A 26,642-nucleotide genomic window follows, 5' to 3' on the forward strand; every position below is an offset into this window, starting at 1 on the left:
TCAATGCTGACATTCGCACCCACAGGTGAACAGCTGCTCTCAGAAAAGGCACTGAGAAATGTATGGTAGAGTCTTTCAATACACGGATAAAGGGACTCGGACTATTTGTAAGGTCCAGCACACGTGCCCCTACAGCTATGAGAACAAGAAGTTGACAATTCCTGTGTAGGTATCGAGGTCTGGTAATGTGGTAAGCGAAGGGGAGTGCTCCTTTTAGGAGCAAGGGCCCTCACACACCGCAAGGGGTGTCATGCTCCATTATCAGGCAGCTCCTTGTTGGGCCGGCTCTGCAATACCCAATGGGCCCTTCGAGGGGATCTTTTCGTTTTTGCTGATGTGAATTGTGAAGGTGAGTGGGGAAAAGTGAGTAGAATTCTACTCACTTTTAATCACTCACCCTCACCATTCACATTGGCAACTGGAATGTAAGGTGGCTATCCAATTTTATGTAAGACTTATCACTTAGTTAATTGTAGGCTTATTTCGCATAAAGACTCTTTGATGTCCCCACTACATTTCTACTTTTATCTGGAGCCTTTATGACAATTGTGTTATTTGTATAGCGAATCCTTAGGACTAAATTCTCTTCTGCTTTTATGTTAGATTGGTATCTATATGTAGCTTGAATGGAGTTCAAAAATGTGGTAAGACAATCTTGCCACACAGATTGTTTGAAGGCAGAGACTAGGTTGTCCTGAACCTGAGGATAAAAAGGTGATTTCAATTTGAGACCACTTACCACTGTTCCAATCTCAATATCTCAATCCTCAAGAACCAAGACAACCCGATCTTGTTGATCATGCTGGGGGCAGGACTCCAAGCCCCAGTGAGCCCAAGACCAACAGTTGCATCATTCCTGTGCCCGGAGGCGCTTATTAGGTGTGTGGGCTTCCCGCTGCACAGGACACGTTGATCTTGCTGGGGGCAGGACTCCAATTCCCAGGGAGCCCAGGTCCAACAGCCGCATAATTTCTGTGCCCGGAGGCTCTTATTGGGTGTATGGTCTTCCTGCAGCACAGGACTTGCTGATCTGGCTAGGGGCAGAACTCCAAGTCCCAGGGAGCCCAGGACCAACAGCTACATCATTCCTGCGCCGGGAGGTGTTTATTAGGCATGTGGGTCTTCCCACAGAGCAGGATACACCGATCTTGCTGAGGACAGCACTCAAAGCCCCAGGGAGCCCAGGACCAACAACCGGAGCCCAGGACCAACAGCTGCATCATTCCTGCACCTGGAGGCGCTCATAAGGTGTGTGGGCTTCCGGCAGCGTGGGACAGGCCCGGGGCAAAAGAGCGGGCCTGCCTTCGCCCGTAAGAGGCCGGACTGGGCTTACTCTCTTCGAGTCATCTTCTGGGAATTGTAACTTTTCTTCATCTTGTTTTTTGGCCTTGGTCAAGTACTGTGTGTTCGCCTAAAACATGGGTAAACCGTAAAGCTGGGGACCAAGCAAAAAGTGAGTCTAATGCAAAAAAAAAAAAAAACACGAAAATGGATTAAGAGCAAACCTGAGCTTTCTTCTATTAATACGAACACACTTTCTGACTTTGACTCACAAATAGAGGAGGTGGAGAGTCTCCTGAGCTCTGAAGCTCCAAAAGGGAAGATCAAAAAATTATGAGTCCCTAATATCTATTTAATAAAAATAAGCCAGCAAACATTTCTTCTGTTGATGCTGGTATCATAACGCTGAGTACCCAAGTTTTAGACAACTCTAGGTCTATAGAACCCACCCTGTTCCAGCCCTATGAGATATTATCCATTGAAACAAGCAATCCAGCTTCGTATCCGCTATCACGTGAAATTAGCAATATTCCTAATGTAATTTGCCAGAACCTCTTTGATTTATTGAGATCGATTGATGATAATAGTGAGCCGCTTGTTTATGACTGACTACAATGACCAACTACTGCTACTCAAACGGAAAGAGTCTCACATGGGGCAACAGAGGAAGTTAGTCTTTCACCAACTGTAAACGACAAGCTGGACCATCTTAGCATTATGCTTACCTTCTTAACTGATCAGGGAAACGGCTTGCAACGCTGATGTGGGCATGTGTGTACCAATGGACCATTAGATAATCAATTAAAGCTCACTCAGGGCTTGGGCCCCAAAGACCTGGCACCAGGGAGCAAAGGCAGTAAAGTTACGGCTCTGAGACCAGGCCCCACGATGGAAATCCAACATGACGGACCAGAGGCAGCTAAAAACCAGCCTTCAAGACTTCGCTCTCAGAAAACCTCTCCTAAACCTTACTGCTCCAGTCCAACAAGTCACAGGAATGCTGGTCCTTTGTTTACTAACCAGCGCTACTTACCTTCTTAGGACTCTTCTGCATTTGGTCACAACAATGGCCAGGAAATACTGAATGGCATGACGGCACTTTTTTCAAAACAATTCCATTCCTCATCTAGCAACGCAATCCTCCTCGAATTCCTTTCTTCCTATAACACACAGCATTTTTGAGCCCCATCCTAGACACATGATCTACATGACCCAGGTCCCGAGATTAAAACCGGGCTTTTTTGAGGACACCGACGCTCTGAACAATGAAGTGATCTATTGGCTTAGGATGAAGCAGAATTGCCTTTCTGTTATCAGAATCCATATTATGCATTCCAAAAGATACTCACCTGGCACATCCTCCTACGACTATAGTTTGATTACATTGAGTTCGAAGTGAATTGTGAACTTACCCATCTCCAAGAAGACAACTCATGTGGAATAAGGCTAAACTCATTTCTTCCTACCAATGAAAGTCATGGCATGTTGTCTTTTAATTCAAACAAACAGTCCAATACTATGCCCAGTGCTGTCTCTAACTTAAACGTAATAGACTGACTGAGTGTGCACGCTCCTTTGGGTTTGTGTTTTTTTGTTGACAATGCATTCTATAGAACCAATAGGGATGTCACTAATGCTGTGCCTTGCGGTAATCTAAATTTTAATAAGATGGCTACAAATTTTTGCACTGATGTACCTTTGCCAGAGAATGACTTGTTTCTGACCACTGTAACAGAACCCAGGAGTACTGGGGCAAGTTGTACCGACACAAAGGATGAAATCACAAGTGTTTTCAGGTCTAGGGTAAATGCAGAAATCATTTCTAGTAGTGGGGATGATGGGTTATCATTCCATGTTACGGAGGTTATTCGTACACATTTAGACGATCCGCTAAACCTGTCAAAACTCCCTGGACTATAGGAAGCCCAGGAAATGTCATTAATCTATTACCCTACTTTCTTGGAATGTGGCTGGTATAATGTTGAAGCTGGTTGACCCTGACTGGACATCATATATTGGGGATCATGATGTGTGTATGTTCAAAGAGACTTGGGCTACAGAGAAAGTGGCTCTAAATGGGTTTACTACATTTAGTGGAGAGGTGAAACCACCAGTTACATTTAGGAGGGCTACAGGTGGTCTTTTAATCATGATTTAGAATGACCATCCAGGTTCCTATATCACATTGCAAATATATTGCCCAGATTTACTGGGTATTGTTTTCAACCTTCCCAACTGGTCTCTGCGTGGCGATATTAAACATCTATGTAAGATCTTCTAAGGCAAGTATTGAAACCCCCACTTTATCACTTCTGGAAGAGGTCTTGGACTGAAAATCACACAACCAGAAGGTAGGAGAAGTAACATCCCCACTCCGACCTCCCCAATCAGTAACTAGAACACACCGAAAAGAGTAGGAAAGTGTTTTTTCAGAAGGTGGCACGTGCTCAGTGAGAAAAAACTGCCCTCCCTCACAAAATTGTGACATGCTTTATCATTGGGCTTGCTTACTAACACCACTGCGCAGACTAATGCCTGGGGTGGAGCAAAAGGGAAGGGAAAACAATACAAACAATAAGAATTGGGATCACAGAAGAAAAGTGCAGCCAGTGAAGATTAGAACTAGCTCGGATGTGTCCCCTCTCGAAATTGTATTCCTGGGCCATCCGGCTAGGTTTATAAACGTGAAGGATGGTGGTGATAGAAGTAGATTAAGATTTCTTCACCTACACATATTGGAAAGAATATATTCCACAGATACCTAAACCAGGATCAGAGGGTATTACATTTTGGGATCAGGAGGGTCCTGACGAATGCCGGGGTGACCCGACATTGTGGGCACAATCAAAATGGCAGAAACATGACGACAACTTGGCAGTAAGAAAGGGTGTAGAAATCCTAATCTACTTCTATCACCACCATTCTTCACATTTTGAAACCTAGCCGTATGGCCCAGGAATAAAATTTCGAGAGGGACACATCCGAGCTAGTTTTCACCTTCACTGGCTGCACTTTCCTTCTTTGATCCCAATTCTTATTGTTTGGATTGTTTTCCCTTCCCTTTTGCTCCACCCCAGGCGTTGGTCTGCACAGGGGTGTTAGTAAGCAAGCCCAATGATGAAGCATGTCATAATTTTGTGAGTGAGGGCAGTTTTTTCTCACTGAGCACGTGCCACCTTCTAAAAAACACTTTCCTACTCCTTTCGGTGTGTTATAGAGGTCATGGACTCTCTGGACCCAAATAATAGAATAGTGTTAGCAGGTGACTTCAATACCACTTTTGAACCACCGCTACATATTAATGAGCTAACAGAAGCAGAGGATGAATCATGAGGAATTCCCTCTATGACAGGAAATTCTAGAAAAAGCCCCTCTGCCACTGCTATTAAATACATCTGTTTAACAGTAGGCAGAGGTTTAATGGCCTGTAATGGTTGTACTATCTCAGATCCTGAAATGGCCCCAACATTCAAAAGAGGCTCCCACACCAGCCTTATAGATTATGTTATCCTAGACGTGAGGCTATGCTCACTCTTAGCAGATATGAAAGTGGAGATGCGAACTGATAGTGACCTTAACTTACTAAATCAATTGCTAGCAGGGGAATGCCTGAAAAGGTTAAATAGCACAAGTTAAACACTGGTGCCAGAACCAATTTTATCTAATAATCGCCGTTATGTGTTGTGGCCAAATGTTTTATCAAACAAAAAATGATTCACTAATATATGAGCTGAGAAGATAAGGGTTCAACAACGCCTGTAAACAGGCCAAGACATGCTTGAGAACAGCCGTTATAGGAGGTGAAAGGACAACAATTGTTGAAGCCAGTCGCACCTACCAAACAACTATGAATATCGCTAGGAAAAACTGGGGTGATAAAATTTGGCTTAACATGTTAGCCGCTTCCAAAATGAACAACTCTCGGTCTTTCTGGCGGGCTGCAGCCCAGGTTAACTCGGGAAGAGCGACAACCTATCATTACCACATTTAACCGGACAAATGGGTGTCGCACTTTGCAGATCTGTATGCTGCAAGGGATAAGAGTGGATCAGGCCACAGTCACAGATCCACAACCCTTAGCTTGCTCAGAACTAGTAAATCCAGTTTCTTTTAACATTGAAGACACAGCTAGAGCAGTCAACCTTTTAAAATCAGCCAAGCAACCAGGACCAGATAAAATTACAAAGGATTTATACAAGACTTGTTTGGACTTCATATAAAAACTTATAGTCAAATGCAATAGCAACAGGGGGTGAGATACCGGATTCATGGAGAGGAGCCGAAATCATTTGCATTCACAAAAAAGGCGATGCATGCACCTATTCTAACTACAGGCCGATCAGTTTATTCGAAAACCTGCCAAAGGTCTTTGCATGACAAGTGCTGGATAAATTACTAGACTGGGTTGAATCTAATAATATCATGACTCCCCTCTAGTACCTGCGACCAGATTTTCAGATTTGCTATGTCACAATACTCAAACAAAAGCTATATGTGGCCTTTGCAGATCTCAGAGCTGTTTTTGATCTCATTCCACGAAACATTCGGTGGCGGGTTTTGTCATCCATGGGGACCCCACTAACCTTATTCAGCTTATGACCAGGTTCCATACTAAGAACTTTGCTCAAGTTCGATATGGCAGCCACAGTGAACTAACCGAACGCATCCCTGTCAAGCGTGGTGTTCGCCGGGGGTGCATTCTCGTTCCTATATTATTCACTTTATACATGAATGATGTAGTGGATGTATTGTTAAATTGTAAAAATGTTCCCCTGATCTGACTAAGAGGAAGATTCCTATTCTTTTATTTGGGGATGACTCTTTGCTTATCTTTAAAATCCAAATGGGGCTTCAAATCTTAATTGACAGGTTCCAAGTGTTCTGAGGGTCAAGGAGCCTAGAGCTCAATGTAAATAAAACAAAATACATGGTGTTTGGAACGGGCCACGTCAAAAACTGTCATTCATGAGGGTGGGGAAGCACTATCGGGGGTGCATAGTTTTGATTATCTTGGGGTCATGCTAATGGAGAGCTTTAAATGGACAGGACAAATCACTAGGAGTGCCATGTTAATAGAACAGAGATCAAATGTTATTAACAGGTTACAAAAGCAAACAAGTTCTCACCTTGTTTCACCAGCCCTAGAGGTCTATCGCGCAAAAGCACAGGGCGCTGCACTTTACGGTGCGGAGATTTGGAGCTATACAGATGTCACTCCGCTATCCGTTGTCGAAAACAAATTTGCAAGAAAGCTAGTTTCTGTCCCCACAGCCCCACTCTAATTTTACTATATTTTGAATTGGGATTGAAGAGAATTAATAACCAGGCAGTGCTTAAACCCCTAATGTATTGGGTTTGTCTCTGGCCTACACCAGAGTTAAGGTATTACAGAGATACGCTCAAAGATCTACTAAATTTAATGGGCGCAAAGGCAGTTCCCTGGTTTAAATCTGTTTCGCATTGGCTCAAGAGGCTGGGTCTTTAAAGGTTATGGGATGCGCCAAATGCCATATCAAGAACCGACATTGTCAACCTGAAAATTTGCTACTGGGCACACATACATGAATGCTACATAAGAAGTGGATCAAATGGATCGTCGACTAACATGTACCTTGATTTTAAATTGGTCCCGTGTTTTGAAACATTTTTAGATTCAATATCTCCTTCCCTAGCTAAAAGCCTGTATGTCAGTTTTCATTTAAGTACTCTCCCATTGAGATCTTTTACTGATAAATGGAATAAGGATCTGGTCACAAGCCTATGTCCTGCTTCTGCCACGGACAATGATACCGAGACGCACATATTTTGTTTTGTCCAGCATACCTTGGGCATTGCCTTAATTGGATCCACCCAATATGTTGCCCCTAGGCTTGTCAAGATATTTAGTGGCCCATAGAAATTTAAAAAGTGATCTGTCCCTGGCTATGGTTTTTGCTGTCAGCAAATCTTTGCAATCTGTCTGGCATAGGTGCAGTAAATTTTTAAAGGAAATAGTACGTTGATACATGCTGTGCACTAATTATAAATGCAACCTCTGGACTATATATTAATGCACAATTAAAGTTTTTAAACTTCTTGAGGTTTTAATGTCCGGATAATTAATTACTTGCACTAAGTTTTAAGCGGTTTCAGTATTGATTGATTACTAGGAGGAATTAACTGTGTATTTATTTAGATTTTATAGTTGTACAGATAGGGGCAAAATTTAAACCGACTTGGGCATGTGCAATCATATTTATTAATTTACTTATATATATTTTTTTAGACATATTTTATTATATTACCGTATGTACATTTTAAAGGTTCATGGTAACCGAAGTAATCTACTACAAAAAAAAAAAAAAAAACAAGTCTACATCCAGTATTGATTCAAGATTACCTGTATCTTGTTCAAGACTGAATAAAGTAACCAAATTGTCTACGTCCCTAATAGACAGATGACTATACATTCTATTCTCCTCAAATACTGCTCTCGATATAGGCTTCACAACATAATACGTATGGAGTTGTAGTAAATAGGTAAAGTTTAGTAAATCAAAACAAAAGGATGGTAAAATAAATATTGGATGTAGTACAAAAAGATAGGCCTTTTGATAGTACAATGATTTCCGGTTCGGTTAAAATGTCGTCAGATAACTTGATAATACTAAATTGATAACAACCAAATTACTATCTTTCATTTGATTTTCTTTTATTTCTTGGCAAGACATTTTAGAGATAAATTGATTGACTGCTCCCTGGGTCTACTTCTAGGTTTTATGGTTTCTTTTTATCCTTTCTTGAACCTGAAATCTGATCTTGTTGGGCGAACCATGATTACCTAACGTGAATTTCCCTGAAAACGGACCCGTGTTTGTTTCAATTGTCTGAAGAATCAATTTCTGAGGATCTAGGTAGGTGTTCTATCAAACAATATGTTAGTTTGCGCAACCAATTTTTTTTTGTATACAAATAATCATACTTCTCATGAAATGCATACACTCTCCGACATTCATAATCAGATTTACATTGTTTCCTTAAACTTTTTTAATCCTGATAGTGCTTCGGATCTTTATAGATTTTATCACATAACTCAGGGATATCTTTGCCCAATCGAAAATAGTTCAATGATTTTTGTAGTTGTTTTATCTCAGAAGTCAATTTCAGTCAAACAATATGAGCAAGCTAACCAATGTTTTCATTAATTGTTGTGGGAATTCTCTCAAGTCAATTTCCCAGTCTGTGTACAATGCATAACTAACTTCAGCATTATTAGGAAAAATTAAAAGTTGCGGCTACTAATTTATCACTTTTTACTGTAGGCTAACAACTAATTGAGTCATTAAGTTCTGCACCGTCCTGCTTTACTTTGTAATTTGCGTAAAATCCTCCACTGCTTCCAAGTGCCAAGAAGACAATGATGTGATTCTACAGAGAATTTTTGAGGTATTTGAGTTGTTTTTTTCTGGTGGGAACACATACTACCACCCATTCCTTATGCGTCATAGTTTCCGGAACATTATCATGACATTTATCTTTAGTCATCATTGTAGGTCAAGGTTTTCCTTTCATAACACTGTACATAATTTAGAGATCTGTGTACACTCACTATAAGAGCAAGTGTTTATGTTAGTGTTGTTGTCTCCTCTAGCTAACAGAGGAAAGGCAGCCATGCCTCATGCTCGCTACTCTGCATAGTGAACTGTCCTGTGCAAACCTTAAACTATGCCCACACCTCTTCAAATGCAGGGTCTTTAGCCTCAGAAAACAGATCCTCCACTTTCATGCCACCAACCCCGTCACCATATTCTATTCAATTCTACAGCGACACACATGTATGGCATTTTTTAACTTCCAAGAAAATGTCCTTCAGGTACTCTCAGATATGTGTCTCTTCCAATAGAATCGTTCCCTACTGCAGTTTCTCAGTTAATCTTCTATCCGCATGCTTTGGCGGTGAGGCTGAATATCATAATTCAAAATAAGGAGTCAGAAGACCTCCCTTACTGAAGTCTAAGCCTTCAACACAACTTCAATAAAGTCCACACCATTCTTCCAAGTCTACAACATCATCCTTATCAAATCCATGTTTTGCACAAATCTAGTGTTGCGGTTTCTGCCTGTAAACTGGACAATTATGCCAAAAGAGCTCCTGAAACAACTGCTTTCCCCCAAGACGCATCAGCAATGGAACTGCCCTTGGTAGAAGGTCACATGACAGCATGTGCATTTTTTGTACCACGGACAAAGTTATAACCTATCCTCTGGAGGCACGGCTGTTTGTTAGCTGGTCTCCCAGTTCACAGGAGATTGCAGAACCGATTACAGAGTCATACAGTGTTCTGGACACAATCTGGCATGACTGAATCCTGAAAACCTGTTAAAGAGACTCCCCGAGTACTTCTTTACAGGTTATAGTCAAAGTGGAATCCAGTGGCTTCAGACGGAGCAGTTGCAGGTCCTCGACAGTTTCAGGTCTATGATTATCAGTGAAGAAGAACATGTTTTCCAACTGGAAGAAGTTGAAAGAAGCATTCAATATGCCTTGGGGCCTTCAGCCACCAAGACCAATCAGAGGCCAACGTGTGGCTAAATTGGCAAGAAGGTGACCAAGAAGTATGTGAACAAAAAAGAGAACATCTGTTTGGAGCATCAAGCAGAGACTTCCCTTTTGTAGTATGGGGGCAAAAGTAAATTTTTGGTCTCTAGCTGCAGCCTGCACTGCATATTATGGGAGCTGCCGATAGCTAAGTAAATAGGCACTCAGCAAGGTATGTCCCTCTCCTATGAATATTCTGAGAGTCAGCATCATCTATCAGAGATTCAAAACCCTGGTTCTAGATCTATATGCAACAGAGGAATTTATCCGACTGTCATTGTTCTGCACAAGTCCTGAATCCCAGCACCTATCCTTCACAAAGCCACTGATTAGATATATGCCTTCCAACTCTTTCCACACTATGCCAAAGATCTGACCAAGACCTTGGAGGAAGAAGCAGATGTGCATTTAGTAATACCCTACTGGACATGATGGGATGTGGATTCTTTTGCTCTGCTAGATGGAGGCAACATCTATGAAAATGCTCCATTTTCTCCCTCCTTCTGTGTCACTAGAAATAGTTGATTGTCTTTTCGAAATGCAAGCCTATCAGTATTGAGGTTTAGTAGTAGGAGTTGCAATTCTTGGGCACTGATAGCGAGTTGGCCAAGGAAATGAAGTAATTTTAGTGATTTTCTACATTGCATAGTTATAGGGAGTACTGGAATGTCATCTAGGGTGTTGCTTGAAAAAGGGTCTCCTGTGAGATCTTGCTGTCAAATACTTCTTGCAAGATAGATTCTCATCGGGCCAATCTGTAGCTTCTGTTCATCAAAGGAAGTCAGTAATCCGCTCAATCTGGCAGACTTTTGTGAAATAATTACATGGGTGAGTCTTGTGGTACAACTATCTCAAGGGCTCTTGTGCCCACAAGGGACATTTATTTAGTGCTAGAAGCTCTGTAAGGACCTTTTGAGCCACTGGAGTCTGTGGATATAACATTGTTTGCCATGAAACTGAGGTTTGTGGTTTCAATAAAGTCAACAATGCTTGTAGGTGAGTAAGGGTCTCTGCAGCATACAGAGCCCTTTTTGGAGATGCTTTAGTTTTCGGATCTAAGAAGGCTTCCAGCCAAACATTCTGTCTATGTTTCCTTCAACCCAGGATATTATTCTGCTAGCTGCGTGCCATCCATGTTGTCTCCAGATGAAGCAACATGTTATTGTTTCAATGTAAGTAGGACAGTACTGACATATTAATAGAAATATGTTTCTGTCCGGAAATCGGGATGTATCTTGTTTGCAACAATTGGTGATCAGGACAGGGAAGAAAATAATCCGCAATAATGTCATATTTTATGCTATATAGAATATCTTCAGTAAAGAGAAAACATGCTGAAAGAATGTTGTACATACTTTATGGGGGATCTCCATTATATCTTTTTTGCTTAAATTCAAGACAAGATATATATTCTTCGCTGACATGTCAAAGAACAGAATATAACAGAATATGATTGAAAATGTGTTGTTACTGGCGGAGAGACTCCAACAATCAAGCAATCATACTAAACAAACAAATATGGCAGCTAATATAAAAATGAAACAAATAATACAATGCACAAATCCTGAGTAGACCATGATCACCAAAGATAAGGGTGAGAGTTGACATGAACAATACAGGTCCATCATAGGCATATTCTTGCCCAGTGATATGATCCAATGCCTACCAAACACAGTGGCAACCTCAGGCCACCACACACCAAGTTCACAACAACATTGCACATGCTAGCATTAGGCTCATTTTGCAATTTAATGTGGGCTGAAGAGAGACGTATTACCAAACCCAAGAACAAGACAAGAAATGCAAAATACCAGTGAATAAGAGGTTAGCTCACAATTGAATAAATCATTTGATACATCACTAGAAGGATATACATATGATTCTTGAATGTTATTTATAGCTGTGTAATAATTTACAAGAAATATGTCACGATTTAGTCTAACAGAGTGGCATCTAAGTTCATTTGCTACCTTCAACATTCAACCTATAATTCTTGAAATAGTTATGCTTTTCTCCAACTTCTTGAAACAATGAGCCTTTCCTGTCACTATAAATCCCACTTGGGTGCTCAAAGAGTGTGCATCGACAGAAAAGCTCTTCCGCCTCAAACATCATGAAGCACTATTTTAACCAAAGACAGTGCTAAACAATTTTGAACACCTACATATATTAAAGGCTGTTCCTCCACAAGAGTGTATGTGGTTCCTAGCAACCTTTATTAATAGTGACAGTATTGTCAAATCACATAACTGCCAAATGACTCTTAAAAAACACTTTGTTTCTCCAAGATAAGTACAAGAAATTAGTTGTGGGCCATCTCACCAACAGCTGTCTACTACTCCAAAGTCATATGCATTATTATCCTGCACAAATCCATACATTGCCTGCCAACAATTCAAAACTATGAGGTCAGACTTGTGGGAAAACAAAAAACACGCAATCACATCACTGCAACATGCACAATATTTTAGTGCCAAATAAACCCAAATCAGATAAATGCACATACAGTTCATCTGCTGCATATCTGACCAGCTAAACCAACTCTACACACCCAACTGCAAAGCTGCATTCTCCTAACTAGAACATGCCTCCATCCCAAAAGCATGACTAACTTCAACAGGAGGCCTATATTTTCTGCTTTAAGTCTAATTCAGTGGCACTTTCTTCCTATACCCATCATAATATGCAACTTTTACTTACTCTGAAAACATGAGAAAAAGTTATCTATTCCAGTGAACAGTGAACAAAATACTGGTGATGCCACACTCACAATGTGATTGTTTCACATATACATTTTCATTTTTACTATTCAAGATTGTGATAGCAACCCAGATTTAAAACTCCGTCCAATATATTTCACCAACTTAAGCACTGTGCAGGACTTGTATTATCTTAGAACTGAATCTCTAGTCTTTGCACATTCCCAATTGTCCTGTTGCCCATTCTCAAACATAAAAAACCTTAATAAAAAAAAAAGGTTCAGTGACAAATAGTCCAGCAACATTCCATTAACATTTATGGCTGTTTGCTAAGGTCTGTGAATGCAAAGGAGTATTTTGTAGTATAATGCTATGTCATATATTTCAGGAGGTGAAAGCTAAGACCACTGGCTCACGGAAATCTAGACAGTATGAATGCAATAAGTTTTTAGTGCAGTAATCAAGTGAATGCATTAAAAACTTGGCGCTGTCCACTACAGCTTGGCAGGCCTCCATCTTCAAACGCCAAGATGTGGCCGAACCAAAACACTTAGAGATCTCCACCTGGTTGTTTTTCCATTGAATCCACTTCAGTAATAAGAAAGTGACGGCGACTGAACATTTGGGAGATTTTTGCAATTTCCTGCTCAGGCCTGCCATTGTGCACTGGGTGGATCCTGAAAGGAAAAGCTGATGGACATGGCATTAGAAGGGCTGTACTAAATAAGAGAGACATTCTGGCATTCTAACCACCTACACCTTGCCCGGTGAGAAGATTTTGCTGACGATAGAGCCAGCAGATCCACAAACTCTACATGAGGCATGGGAAGCATGCGGTGGGCATTTGGGAAGTCCAACAATTTCCCCATATTTTCCATTAACTCCATTCTCTAAATAAGGCCTTTATCTTATGCCCACTGCTACTGCATAGTCCGCTAGGGTTTTAGTTTAGTCATTGTTGTTTTCCATTCTTAAATGCTGTTCTCAAGAAAAGAGATGAACATGTACCCCTATAGATATTTCACAGTGATTTTGCTCTTTTTTAGGCCACGGCTAGACAACGCTTGCGCTGTCTCTTCAAGACATGTTGTATATACTTTGTGGGCTTACAGCCCGCTCATTGATTTTTAATTTGTTTATTTCAGTGTCCTTTAAAAATCCTTGCTTCCAAGCAATTTATCTGTCCTATTTGTCCCTCCTTTTCGTCGGTTGTTCACTCCCATGGAGCAGTTCCACATTACTTGTAGCCTTACACTTGTCGCATTTTAGCAACTATTTCTGGGCCAATTTTTCCTTGTTGTTCCGAGCACTTTTTGAGCTGGAGGCTATGTTGTTGTCTGCTCCCAGCTTGTTGTCATCCTCCTTCCCTGCGTGCCTGCAGAGTTACTTAATTTTAATCATATTACGTAAATTACTTCTTCACCCCGTGTCATGCGCCCACTACCACCTCTCGTAGGTTGCTGCTTGCATTTTATTGCATCTTCCTTAATCTCCCTGTGCTGTACCCCCACCACCACCTCCCACCTATCTCTGCTTGCCACGCTAAACCCCTCCTCCCCCCGACATTGTTTTAAACATTTTCTTAATAAGCAATTACTCTCTTTCCATGCAGCACTTTGCCCTCTCTGGCATGGGCCCATGTCACCTCTTTAAGTATACACAGCATGCTATGATAGTAAGGATCAGTTTATTCTCCCTAGTAATGCGGGTGCATCACCAAACAATATTCCTGTAGAAAACTATAGACTTCTGGTACACACCAGCGGCACGGAGCGGGAATGTTTAGGTTCACTGGAGTGGTGAACCTTTTGGTGCAAGTGTGACTACAAAGGACACCACCCCCTCTACCTGACCAGCCTACCAGTATCCACTAAAGTCTAGGGTTTTCTACGAGAATTATTCGAAAAAAACACAGGTAGGACTCACTTGAGTGAGTATATTGTTTGGTGATGCACCTGCATCACCAGGAAGAATACAATGAGCCTTGTGGAGGTCTTTATAGGGATCCTGGAGCCCTGATGAATGCCCCAGACCAGATAGGCTAATTATTGAGGGCAGAAACATGTTGGTGACTAGCAGATGGGTCTGTGCCATTGTGCTCTACCAACCCGCCGACCTGAGTGTTTTTAGTCATACCTAAAGTCCTCGAGAATAAGGTATTTTTAGATTTTCTGGATCCCGCTTTGTCTAGTAAGCTTTATGTAAGAACTCCCTCCTATCGCCAAGTCTTTGCGGAGATTGAGTCTTCCCTGGTAGTACCATCTTACCGGAGTGGTAAGAGGATGCCGACGATGAAGCTTGACACTATTGTGTGTGTGAGACATCCTCTTCCACTAAGGATGGCCTTCCCATTCGACTCTGACCTCCACTGAATATAGTGCCATCGGGTGACCCCACTGGTAACTTAGGCCGCGGTTGTCTTTATTTATCTGTGATTTTCCCCGCAGGCACCCTACTTATATGTGATATATGGGTACTGCTTACAGCCCCCAGAAGATCGAACCCCAGGGACACCGAGTAAATACTAGACTTCACCTCAGTACCCCCTCTACTGCCCCCTACACACTCATACTATATGCACTGATACCCTGGACACAGCTTACTGCCCCGAACTGCCCAATTCTGTATACACAACTCCCAGGATACTGCCTACAGCCCCAAGAAGACTGTGCCCCAGGGACCACGAGGAACACTACACTGCAGCACTCCCTCTGCTGCCTCCTACACACAATACAGGCAATGGTATCCTGGACACAGTCTACTGCCCCCCTACTCCTCCATGCTACATATACAGCACCCAGGATACTGTCTCCTGCTCCCTAGAAGACAAGACTACCCCATAACTCCAGTGCTACATGCACAGCACCCAGGAGACTATATATTGCCCATGAAGGATAAACCAGAGGGACCCCTAAGAAATAATACACTGTACCTCAAAACACCTTCTACCACCCCCTCCACACACATATACTACATGTACAGGTACCCTAGATACAGTCTACTGCCTACCTACTCCTGGATACTGAATGGACAGCACCCAGGAAACTGTCTCCTGCTACCTAGAAGACAAGACTACCCCATAACTTCACTACGTCATGCATAGTCCCTAAATTGCTTTCTACTAAAGAAGACCATCCCCTAACTCCTGACAACACAGTCTCTTAACTCTCAATACCTCATGCACAACACCCCGAGCTACAGACTACGGCTCCACATAAAACTCCACCTTGCCCCCCTAGAATACAGTGCACTGTTCCCCAACCCAGTATGTCACTGGAAGCCCTAGGGAACTCTATCGACAGAATAATTTGCACCAGGGCACAGTGTACTATCTGTACTCCACTCAATCCTCTTCCCCAAAGTAAAAGTACACTACCTTTCATAAGTACTATACATTGTCCTGGGACATGTGATCACTTCATTTCAATTGCCACTCACTCACTCGTTCTCACCCCACTACTGAAATAGTTACAAAACACAGAAAGTCGTCATAATGGGCTTGTTGGTTACTAATTAAACAGGCTGAGGGAAGGGCTTGTTTCAATTCATTGGATGGTCATTGTAAAGCGCCACATACCACCAACTGCACTGCTAGAAGCTGGAGTGCATCTGTATAGTAAGCGTTTTGTGGTTTAGAATACAGCGCACAGTACATAAGCAAGCACACGGTTTGTTATGGTGCAGAATTACAGGTTAAAAGCAAATGATCAGCAAAAGGCTTATCGCAAGATAAAATAAACAAACCTATGTTCAACAGATAGCACTCCTCCTTTGACATGTAGGTTTGGTAAATATTGATGCCAGCACCCAAGTAAATTCACATTTTGAAAACTGCAACCGACCAGGGGTACCAAAGAGCCACTTTGCATGTGTAGGGTTCGTAAGCCCCATGCGAAACATAACAACAACTCTGGTAAAAAAGAATACAATACTATTACATAACACTTTAAAGCGGATATATCTAAGTACTTCAAGAATGTGTTCTTGTTACACAAATTAACAGGATTAATTTTATCAACCTCTGAAAGTCCAAAGGCCAAGTTAGCCCTGCCAGGATCTGGCCACGTGACCCAGTGATAACAGTACAGTGGCCTAATAAGCTGGTTTACTACTTTATTGCAATGACCTCGACATCTAGGTTTGTCGTTGTAAATCCAATTCACTCACTGGAAAAGAGGTATGGTCAGACTATACCATTTTTATGTCACACCAGATAAGACACAACAGTGAACCACAAAACACCATGTAGCAGGAAGAGAGAATAGATTTAATAAATGATTCCTAAATATGATTCCACGCATCGAAAGATCTTTGCATTTTGATGATTGTTGGCCGTGATTCTTCTAACCAGTCGGACAGCTCAGTGAGCTAAGTGCCTGCAGCAGGCACGTGTGTGGAACATGCAAGTGATTAGTATGAATTACACTAAGACAGACAGTGCCTTCTGTTCTTGAGAGGTGAATAAAATAAGTACCATTTTTTTACTAATTAATTGTAGTAGATCTCATTAAAGGGAATTGGCATATTTATAATTGTGTTTTGCTCCCTATCAAATGGTAAATTTAATTTGGAATGCTTTGTTCATGTGTGCCCGTAGTTACACAAAGGAGTAAAGGTGCATCAGCTGCAGGCACTTGGATGCTGCATCTGCCTGGGGAACACTTACCATCTGGCCATGCAATGTTGAAACACATCGACACTGACAAAGCCAATAGCTCTTGCATTGCTGAGACCGATTGGCTTTGCCAATGCTTGTTAAGCTTATACGCGTAATGAGTTCCCTCAAATGACATCTACTGCACCTTGTGGCATAACGCTGATGAGAGGACTACAGTACAATACTTAACACTGCTAAGTGAAATCTTAACCTCGAAGAAGCATTACTGTTTTTAATAAACAATGCTATAAGACGACAAATGTTCAAATAAATGAACCAGAGTCAAGAGGCACATTATATACACAGATACAACAGGAACACATATTATAAATATTTCAATACAACTAGATAAAAACAAGAAAATATAATTTGACACTTATTAGACTAGTCCATATCATCAGCTTCAATAATAAACATTGTTTGGACCAAAATTGTATGCATTTTACATTTCTACCTGGAGTATGGTAGTGCCTAAAGCAGATGTCTAGTCATCAAGAAAGTACTTACATAAAATGTGTTGGCGTGGGTCAACAGGATAGGAGCAGGAAGGATACCATTCCGGTTCGGTGGACCTTAAGGAGCACGGAGGGTCAAGCTGATTAATTGCAAGAGGATCCTGAGGTTGTGAACCATAGCCAGTATCTTTACTTTGCATGTGTAGCTTTTGGCTACTACCTGGAGGCTGACAGGGCTGTAAATTATCCATGTTGGGCTCCCGAGAAACATTCTCAATACTTTTGTTTGACTGCATTGAGTTATGTCCAACATCAGAAGAACCTGGGGAGAGCCAGCCAGCATCCCGACGCTGGTTACGCATCAATATATTATAGTCCATAGAGTGTGAGTGTGCTTCACCACCTCCGCTGTAAGGACGGGAGTCTGAAAACATAGAATCTGAATTTCCTGGACGAAATCTGTCACGATGTTGGCCCAGAAGGTTGGCATGATATGATATATGGCCAGATTCTCCACCTTCCACATCTTCATTTTTGTAATTGCGATTTTCCTGACCAACCTGAGATTCATCATTCTCTTCAGGTAAACTTTTACTCATTTTGAATGCTGAAAAACAAATTGACAAAATATGAGGATACTGATAAAATGAAGGCTTTGTGGAGTTGTGCAACAGTTTTTAAAAAGAGAAGCAGAGAGAGAGAGAGATTGAGGGTGAGAGAGAGAGCTGGGGGATTAGAGAGAGGGAGAATAGGGAGTAGCAAAAGAAAGGAGCAAGAAAAAGAGCTAGAGTGGGCTCCAGTGTGTGTCCGAGTGTATGTGTGCTTGTTAGTTGTGGTGACTCTGAACAAACCACCACAGCTTTAATGTTGGATTCCACGTATCCTTGGAGTCCTTGGAGTCAGGGAGGTGTGTAGAGTTTTTATGATGCCAAGACTAACCCCAATGCCCTTGCTCACTTTGCCACTGGATTCAAGATAGCCTGGTTGAGGAGGGTTATGAACCCGAAACCGGTCCCAGGATGCTTGTTTCCGGTCCAGGGAAGACATGGCTTGGCAGTTCGGGCTGGACTGTTCCCATGAGGCACAGGATCAGACTGATTTGCATATGGCCATGTCTAAACTGGGGTGGTGAAGCGAGCTAAAGAATGATGATGGATTAAACCTAGATCAGTTGACTGGGCGTGAGTGTTTGATTGGTTCAAGCACTCCGTCCATCATCCCCTTTGGTATTGCTTTGTTTGCCCTAAGTTGGCAGGGTATGCCCAGACGTGGGTCCCTTGCTCACTTTACCACTGGATTCAAGATAGCCTGGCTGATGAGGGTTATGAACCCGAACACAAAACCAGTCCCAGGATGCTTGTTTCCGGTCCAGGGAAGACATGGCTTGGCAGTTCGGGCTGGACTATTCCCATGAGGCACAGGGTCAGACTGATTTGCATATGGCCATGTCTGAACTGGGGTGGTGGAGTGAGCTAAAGAATGATGATGGATTAAATCCAGATCAGTTGACTGGGGGTGAGTGTTTGATTTGTTCAAGCGCTCCATCCATCATCCCCTTTGGTATCACATGAAATACTGGCAGTATTTAATGGCTATTCTAGTTATAATTTAAAAAATCTACACTGCTGTAATCTCTAGAGAATTTTGTTTATTTGTTCAGCACAGAAAACATTTAGCTGGAGACTAATATTTTAGACTGCACAATAGGTACCTTAAAGAGTAAAAAAGTGCAATGTTGAGCAGACAGTGATGTTATGTTATGCGTCCTGGATGGAAACGTTTGCTTCTAGGAGCTACAGCACAGTTTATACACTTTGGTACTGCACTAGGTCACTTTCTTCGATGCTATGGTACAAGAAAGCAGGTCAGCTGCCGTAGCGCACAAGCCCTGTATCCTCCTTAGTTTACAGACCGTAGCGAGCACCCACCTTACCTAGATCAGCAGAAAAGCCTATGCGAAGATCTGTTTGATAAGCGAAGGAGCGCGGTGCTGACAATAGTGACTTTAAATGACCTGGGACTATAGGTTGCAGTGCCTGTAATTTGCAAAATCACAGGATGGGAAACAACAAATGGCTTTTTGTAATGCACTAAACCCATTTTTCGATGCGGTAAGTGGTTGTCAAATCGCAACATGGGTTTTGAAATGCATAACATAAGCCTATTTGGAATGAGTGTGTTTAGGGCACCCCTTCCAAACTACAATTCAGAATGCAGTCTGTCAATGTTTTTCAACCTTAATATGGTCGCAAAACTTTGAAAAGTTACTAACTCCCAAGTTACTGCAGTAACCTATATGCAAAAGCAAAGGGGCAACCTTATGATTCCTTCCCCTTTGTGAATGTTAAATAAAGTTTGTTGTTAAGAAAAAATCTCAAGAAATCTTTAAAAAAAATCTTTTTTTACAAGCAGCCCTATTTCCTTTAAGGAAAAAGAGGGCCCTTTAATTTTTTTAAAATATATTTAAAAAGTGATCAACGACATTATGGTCTACTGACCACAAAGGGCCCCTGTGGCCATCTTATATGGTCACAATGTTTTGCAACCATATAAGATGACCACCAACAGAAGTGAGTCGCAATTTACAACCTGCCTCGTCAATAGTAATGAGGTAGGTCGGATTGCAGCTCACACTGCATGGACATTTTGGAAACCGACATCAGTACATAGGTTGGTCCGCAAAATTCGATTGCATTACTAAAATGTTGGTGCGCAGTTTGCGACCACTTTTTGCTAACGGAGTATTTGTATATTTGGCCCATAGTTTTTGAAGTTCTGCGTCTATCACTTCTGAGTGACATAGCACAGTTCAAGAACTTAAGCAGTGAATCAGGTCTCTTTGAGGCTACGACGGAGGAAGTGGATCATCTGTTGCGCCTCATAAGCCTTCTGTGCTGAGTCGGTAACAGAGGGAATACACCCACCAGGTCTAAATCAGCAGGAAAGCTGACCAGGGCCGGACTGGGAACGGAAACCGGCCCTGGCAAACTGCTTGGCCGACCCCTGGGAGGGGGGGGCGGGTGCAGCCGAGCTGTTTGTTTGGGCCGGTTTCGGGCAATTTTGTTACAGGGGGCCGATACTAACAGCTCCCGTAACAAAAACGGCTCCCCAGAGGCCCAAAACTGGCCTTCACCCTGGCGGCTCACCGGGGAAACGCCCAGTGCCTGCTACGGCCAGTCCGGCCTTGAAGCTGACGTGTTTATTCAGTAAGTGTCAGTGTGTTAAGCTTAACAAGTGTGTCACTGAGTACTGTATGAAGGTGATGGGTAAAAAAGATAGAGGGTGGAGTGAAATGACCCTTACTGAGACAAATGAGAATGCTAGATCAGATGGTAATGCCATACTCAAGTTCAACAATAGACCCATTAAAGCTGGAGATCCAATCAAACATTACTCTAACGGGAATAGTAAGTGTGGCATCATGTACCATGAGTGAGAATCAAAGGGGTATGTTGCCATTAACAACGACAGTAGGAAATGAAAAGAGAGAAATAAGAACAGGGTTGGTGCTATGTGTCTGCTCACAGGAAGGTCAATGGAGATCAAGGTTTGAGTGCTGAAAATACTCATGTTGAAAATGGTAGGATGTGTAGTCCAAGAGCTTTGTTTGCTATTAATGGTTAATAGGCAGAGTGGTGGACTTGAGCTCTATGTACACTAGAATACCTAAAAAATTGTTAATTGCATATTGGCCTAATACTCCTCTTTACCAAAAGACATCTGTCCTCAATATTACCAGTGCAAACCCATTGATATTTTGGGGTATATGTCAGCTACAATAACATTTGAGGAACATCAAGCTGAAGGAAAGGCTGTAGATAGTCCAATTATTCTAGGATCAATTTGATTTACATACCATAATCAATCATAGAGCACCTAATCAGATTATGGTTGTGGATCATATGAGCATAGCTTAAATTTTAAATGGGGTAAAGGATGTTTCAACAAGGAATGTGGATTTTTGAAAGGTTATATGCATAAAATTGTCCTCCAATCTAATGCCATACCTGTCCAACACAAAGTTGAAAGTGCTCCCTTAGTGGTACGAGATGAGGTAAAGAAAGTTCTAGAAGAGGTTTCTAATAAAGATGCTTAAATGAGGTATCATCGAGCAAGTAGCGGCATCTAGTTAGATTTCGCCAGCTGTTATCCCAGAGAAGGACAACGACTGGTTAAGGTTTTGTGTGGACCGTAGGTTCTTAAACCAGAATATTGTGGCAGACACCTTTCTGTTACCCAACATTAATGAGCTTGTTTTGTCTTTGAAAGGTGGTGAGTATTTTTCAAAGTTGGATGTGAAAATGCTTATCACCAAATTAGTTTACATGATGAATCCAAACCACTTACAGCTCTTATCACCATGGATGGTACATTTCAGTTTACTAGCATGCCCTTTGGTTTGTCTTCAGCGGTGAGCATAATGGATGATAGCAAATATTTTTAATGACGTGAAAAATATTGTCTATTTTCAAGATGATATTTTAGTTTTGGTTAAACAGCTGAACAACTTAGTTTGGTTTTGAAACAAGCGTTACAAAGGCTCAGCCTGGGGCCCAGCCGGCCCCAGGACCAGACACTATGCCCAAATCACAACCCCACCTATCCTACTCCCCGGATACCCTTCGTCTCTGGAACACTAAGAAAAGTCCTCAGTGCGACTTCATTCTCAAGGATGACACCCCGTTCATAGGATGTCCCCTGTGCGACACCCACAAAGCTACGGAACCCTGCCAGATGCTTCGACTGGGCCTCCTGAATTGCAGGTCGCTAGCAAAACACTCGCATGAGATCAACCTTCTCACTCAAACCCTCTCGTTAGATGCCTTATTTTTGACCGAAACCTGGCTGACCCCAAGCAACGGCTCGGACCTGGTCAATGCAACCCCCCCCGGCTATCAAGTCTGCTGCCTTGATAGACCAGTTGGAAGGGGTGGCGGGCTCGCCATTCTCTATAAAAGTAATTTCAGCTGCAGGATCAGCGAGGGCACGGTCAAGGACTGTGAAAACGGTAACTTCACCCTCCAGATCTCCCCCACCACTTCACTATCGGGTCTGCTGGTATACCGACCACCAGGCGCGATAGGTGATTTCCCAAGCACGCTGATGGACCACATCCTCTTAAAAACATTAGAAACGCCCAACTTCCTCCTTCTAGGGGACTTGAATCTACACTTTCTAGACAAAGCAGATAACACGGCCGCCAATCTCCAAGCAGACCTCATGTCAGCTGACCTCCTGCTCCTGAACTCGAAACCCACGCACGAGAAAGGGCACCTCCTAGACCCAGTTTTCTCTAACATCAAAAATCTTCAAACACAAGACCCCACCCCTCTTCCATGGACCGACCACTTTCTGGTCCCCATGCACTGGTCCTATCAGCCCGCCACGGTTCCTAAACAGAAAACCAAGATTCTAACCAGACGTTGGAACAAGCTAAGACCAGAAGAATGGGAAATGAAGCTGAGGGAATCCGACGGTCCCCTCTCCACTGACCCCAACACCGCTGATAGGGAGTTTAACAGCTGGCTCACCAACCCCCTAGACAGCCTCGTCCCACTAACATGCGCCCTCAAGCATGTAAAAAGGATTAACCATGCCCCTTGGTACACTCCGGCCCTGAACATCCTCAGGAAGGAGTGCAAAAAGACGGAGCGGACTTGGAGAAAAAATAAATCGGTAACGAACAAAAACGCCTACCAAACAACCATGAAGGCATACAAACAAGCCCTCCACAGCGCAAAAAGCTCCTTCTTTGAGGAAAGAATAAAGAGCTCAGCGTGCTCTGCTAAGGAGACTTTTTCCATCCTTAAAGAGCTTCTCCATGTCCCAGCCCCCCCGCAGATAGCCCTGGACCCCAAAGCAGCCGAGGAAAAATGCGCCAACCTGGCTAATTTCTTTGATAATAAAATAAAGAAAATCCTTTCCTCCCTACCCACCACCAATCAGGCCCCCCCCGGATCAGCCAAGGATTGTATCCTCACATCAAGAAATCCCACGGACTCTTCCGAACTCCCTCGTTTAGCCTCATTCGGACCATTTACGGAAGAAGAAGTGGCAACCACCCTAGCAGCCACGAAAAGTGGCGCTCCCAGCGACTCAGTGCCCGTACGGTTCACAAAAAACATCGCTCGGACTATTGTAGCTAGACTCACGGCCCTCATTAACACCTCGTTTACCCAAGGAGAAGTCCCTCAAAGCTGGAAGGAGGCCGTGGTCAAAGGCTTATTGAAGAAGCCATCACTAGACCCCACGGACTTGTCCAACTATCGACCCATCTCGCTCCTCCCCTGGATAGGGAAGGTTGCAGAGAAGCTTGCAAATAAACAGCTGTCCCACTTCTTGGAGGCTAACCTTCTCTTAAAAAACTCCCAAACCGGCTTCAGACCAGGTCAGGGGACAGACACCGCCCTCCTGGCGGCCGTAGAAAAAGCGAGGGAAATCATTGACACGGGAGGATCAGTGGCAGTGGTCCTCCTGGACCTCAGCGCGGCTTTCGACACTGTCAACCATCAGGTCCTAGCCCAGCGCCTAGACAACACAGGCATACAAGACAGTGCGCTGAGATGGCTCACATCTTTCCTCTCCCAACGCTCCTTCCAAGTCTGGGAAGGAGAAAGCCGCTCCCCCCCAATTCCCCTCCGGTGTGGAGTGCCTCAGGGCTCCTCACTGAGCCCCACGCTTTTCAACGTGTATATGGCCCCACTGGAGGAGTTGGTCGCCCCATTCGGAGTCACGATCGTCAGCTACGCTGACGACACCCAGCTAGTGGTGACTCTCTCACACCCCAAGCTAAAACCCTCCAACCTGCGTGACTGTCTCTCCACCGTCCACCAATGGATGAGCAACTCTGACCTAAAGCTCAACGGGTCAAAAACAGAGATCCTGCTCCTCGGCCACAAATCCTCGAGTCTTCCACCTGACATCTGGCCCGCCCGTATGGGTGACCCCCCCTCCCCCAAAACAGAGGTCAAGAGTCTAGGAGTGTGGCTTGAGACAGATCTCACCTTTAGGACTCAGGCTAGGAAAACCGCCGGCATCTGCTATGGGCTTCTGAGATCATGCAGAAAGGTACTTCCCCTACTACCATTCCAGTCTCGCCTCCTGCTAATTCAAGGTCTAGTGCTAGCAAGGCTAGACTACAGCAACGCCATTTACCTCGGCGCACCGGAAGCCACCTACCAGATCTTACAAAAAACCCAAAATGCCGCAGCCCGCCTGCTCACAAACACCCCATCAAGAACATCGGCCAAACCAGCGTTGAGAAAACTCCATTGGCTCCCCGTGAGGGAAAGAGTCGCATTCAAGGCCCTCTGCCTGGCCCACAAGACCCTGCACAACGCTGGCCCCCCCATTCTGAGCACATGGATCACCCCATACAGACCACCGAGAGCGCTCCGGTCTGAACAGGGAAACCTTATCGTGGTCCCTAGGGTGAAGAAAACCCGCTTTGGCGGCCGCAGATTCTCGGTAAACACGGCCAGAAAATGGAACGCACTTCCCCCGAACCTTAGAGCGGAACCAAACCTTCTAAGATTTAGGAAATCCCTCAAAACCCTCCTCTTTCCCTGATTTACCTGAAGTCTCCCTTGCCCCCCCCTTTAGGAGTTCGAGGTTTCAGCGCTGGGATACTCGAGGGTGACTACGCGCTCTATAAAAACCTAAAATAAATAAATAAATAAATAAATAAAGGCCAGCAACAGTAGGTCTTACATTGTGTCAATATAATGTACATTTTAATGAAACAATGAGTATCTAGGCTATACTATATCAGAAGGTGTTAAACGTAATATTTTAGATGCTATCTATTTTCTACCTTTACCTGCTGATAGGGATCAATTGAGGTCCTTTATGGGCCTCATTAGTATTTTTCAAAATGTGTGGATAATTTTGCTGATAAAGCTGAATGTCTTAGAAAGTTGTTAAGGGAAGGATGTAATTTTAGATGGGTCTAGAACAGCAAAAGTGTTTTGAGCCAATCTAGAGTAACATTTGTAATGCTGGGAAAGTAGGAACTTTTGATGACCGACTCAAATCTAATCTTATTTCGGATGCAAGAGTTACTAGGATTGGTGCTGTTATATCTCAATTACACTGCCTGAAAGAAGAAATGGTGGCATTTGCATCTCTTACCATCTCAGAAAGGAATTATTATTGGGCTCATGAATGAACTGATTTGAAGTTTGCCTTGGCAGTGGTTGATGTTCATTTCAAATAGTTACTTGTTAAGTTTATGAGAGAAGTAACTACAACAGCCACCAAAAATAACCTTGAGTCGTTTTTTGCTGAAGAAGGTGTGCCATCTGTTCTTATCACCGATAATGGAACTTAACTCACGGCTAGTGAGATGGTGAAGTTTCTAGGGTCTAGTGGTATTATGCATAATTACACTTCACTTTACAATCCCCAAGCCAATGATTATGTGGAGAGTGCTACAAAGACTGTGAAAGGGTACCATTCAGTAGGCGATGGCAAATGGACGAGATGTTGTTAAAATGGTTGCTGATTTGATTTGGGCATACCACACTACGATGAACAGGGTCACACAAAGGTCGCCTTTTGAGTTGATGCTGGATGCATTCAAGGTACAAAATTGGTTCCAGCCTGATTAAAGGTTTGGCTTTTGATTAATGGTTGTAATTCTATGAGTATCAAAAGTGTGGGGCATGATAAACACAGAGTGGGAGATTGGGTTTAAATCAAGTCATAATGTGATATGGGCGTACCACACTATGATGAACAGGGTCACACAAGGTTGCCTTTTGAGTTGATGCATGGATGCAATGCAGGTACAAAATTGGTTCCAGCTTGGTTAAAAGGATTTTCTTTTGAATAATGGTTGCAATACAATGAGATTCAAAACTGTGGGGCATAATAAATTCAGGGTAGGTGATTGGGTTTAAATCAGGTCATGCTGTGTAAGGGGTGGTCTGTCAACGTTTAATAGTCCTTTCAAGAAAAAGCAGGTACATTGG

The 26,642-nt window shown here is 43.0% G+C and overlaps 1 protein-coding gene across 1 annotated transcript in view; it reads right to left on the bottom strand.

Annotated features, from left to right (window-relative positions):
- Window positions 1-26,642, bottom strand: part of TRAF3IP2 (TRAF3 interacting protein 2) — a 222,308-nt gene that overhangs the window by 183,802 nt on the left and 11,864 nt on the right. Inside the window, exon 2 of the mRNA XM_085612141.1 lies at window positions 17,723-18,277. Within this exon, the coding sequence (XP_085468267.1) occupies window positions 17,723-18,269 (547 nt within the window). The 5' untranslated portion in view covers window positions 18,270-18,277. The remainder of the gene's footprint in view (window positions 1-17,722; window positions 18,278-26,642) is intronic.

Source organism: Triturus cristatus, chromosome 6 (genome assembly GCF_964204655.1).
Source record: "Triturus cristatus chromosome 6, aTriCri1.1, whole genome shotgun sequence".
In the NCBI taxonomy this organism is placed as follows: Eukaryota; Metazoa; Chordata; class Amphibia; order Caudata; family Salamandridae; genus Triturus; species Triturus cristatus.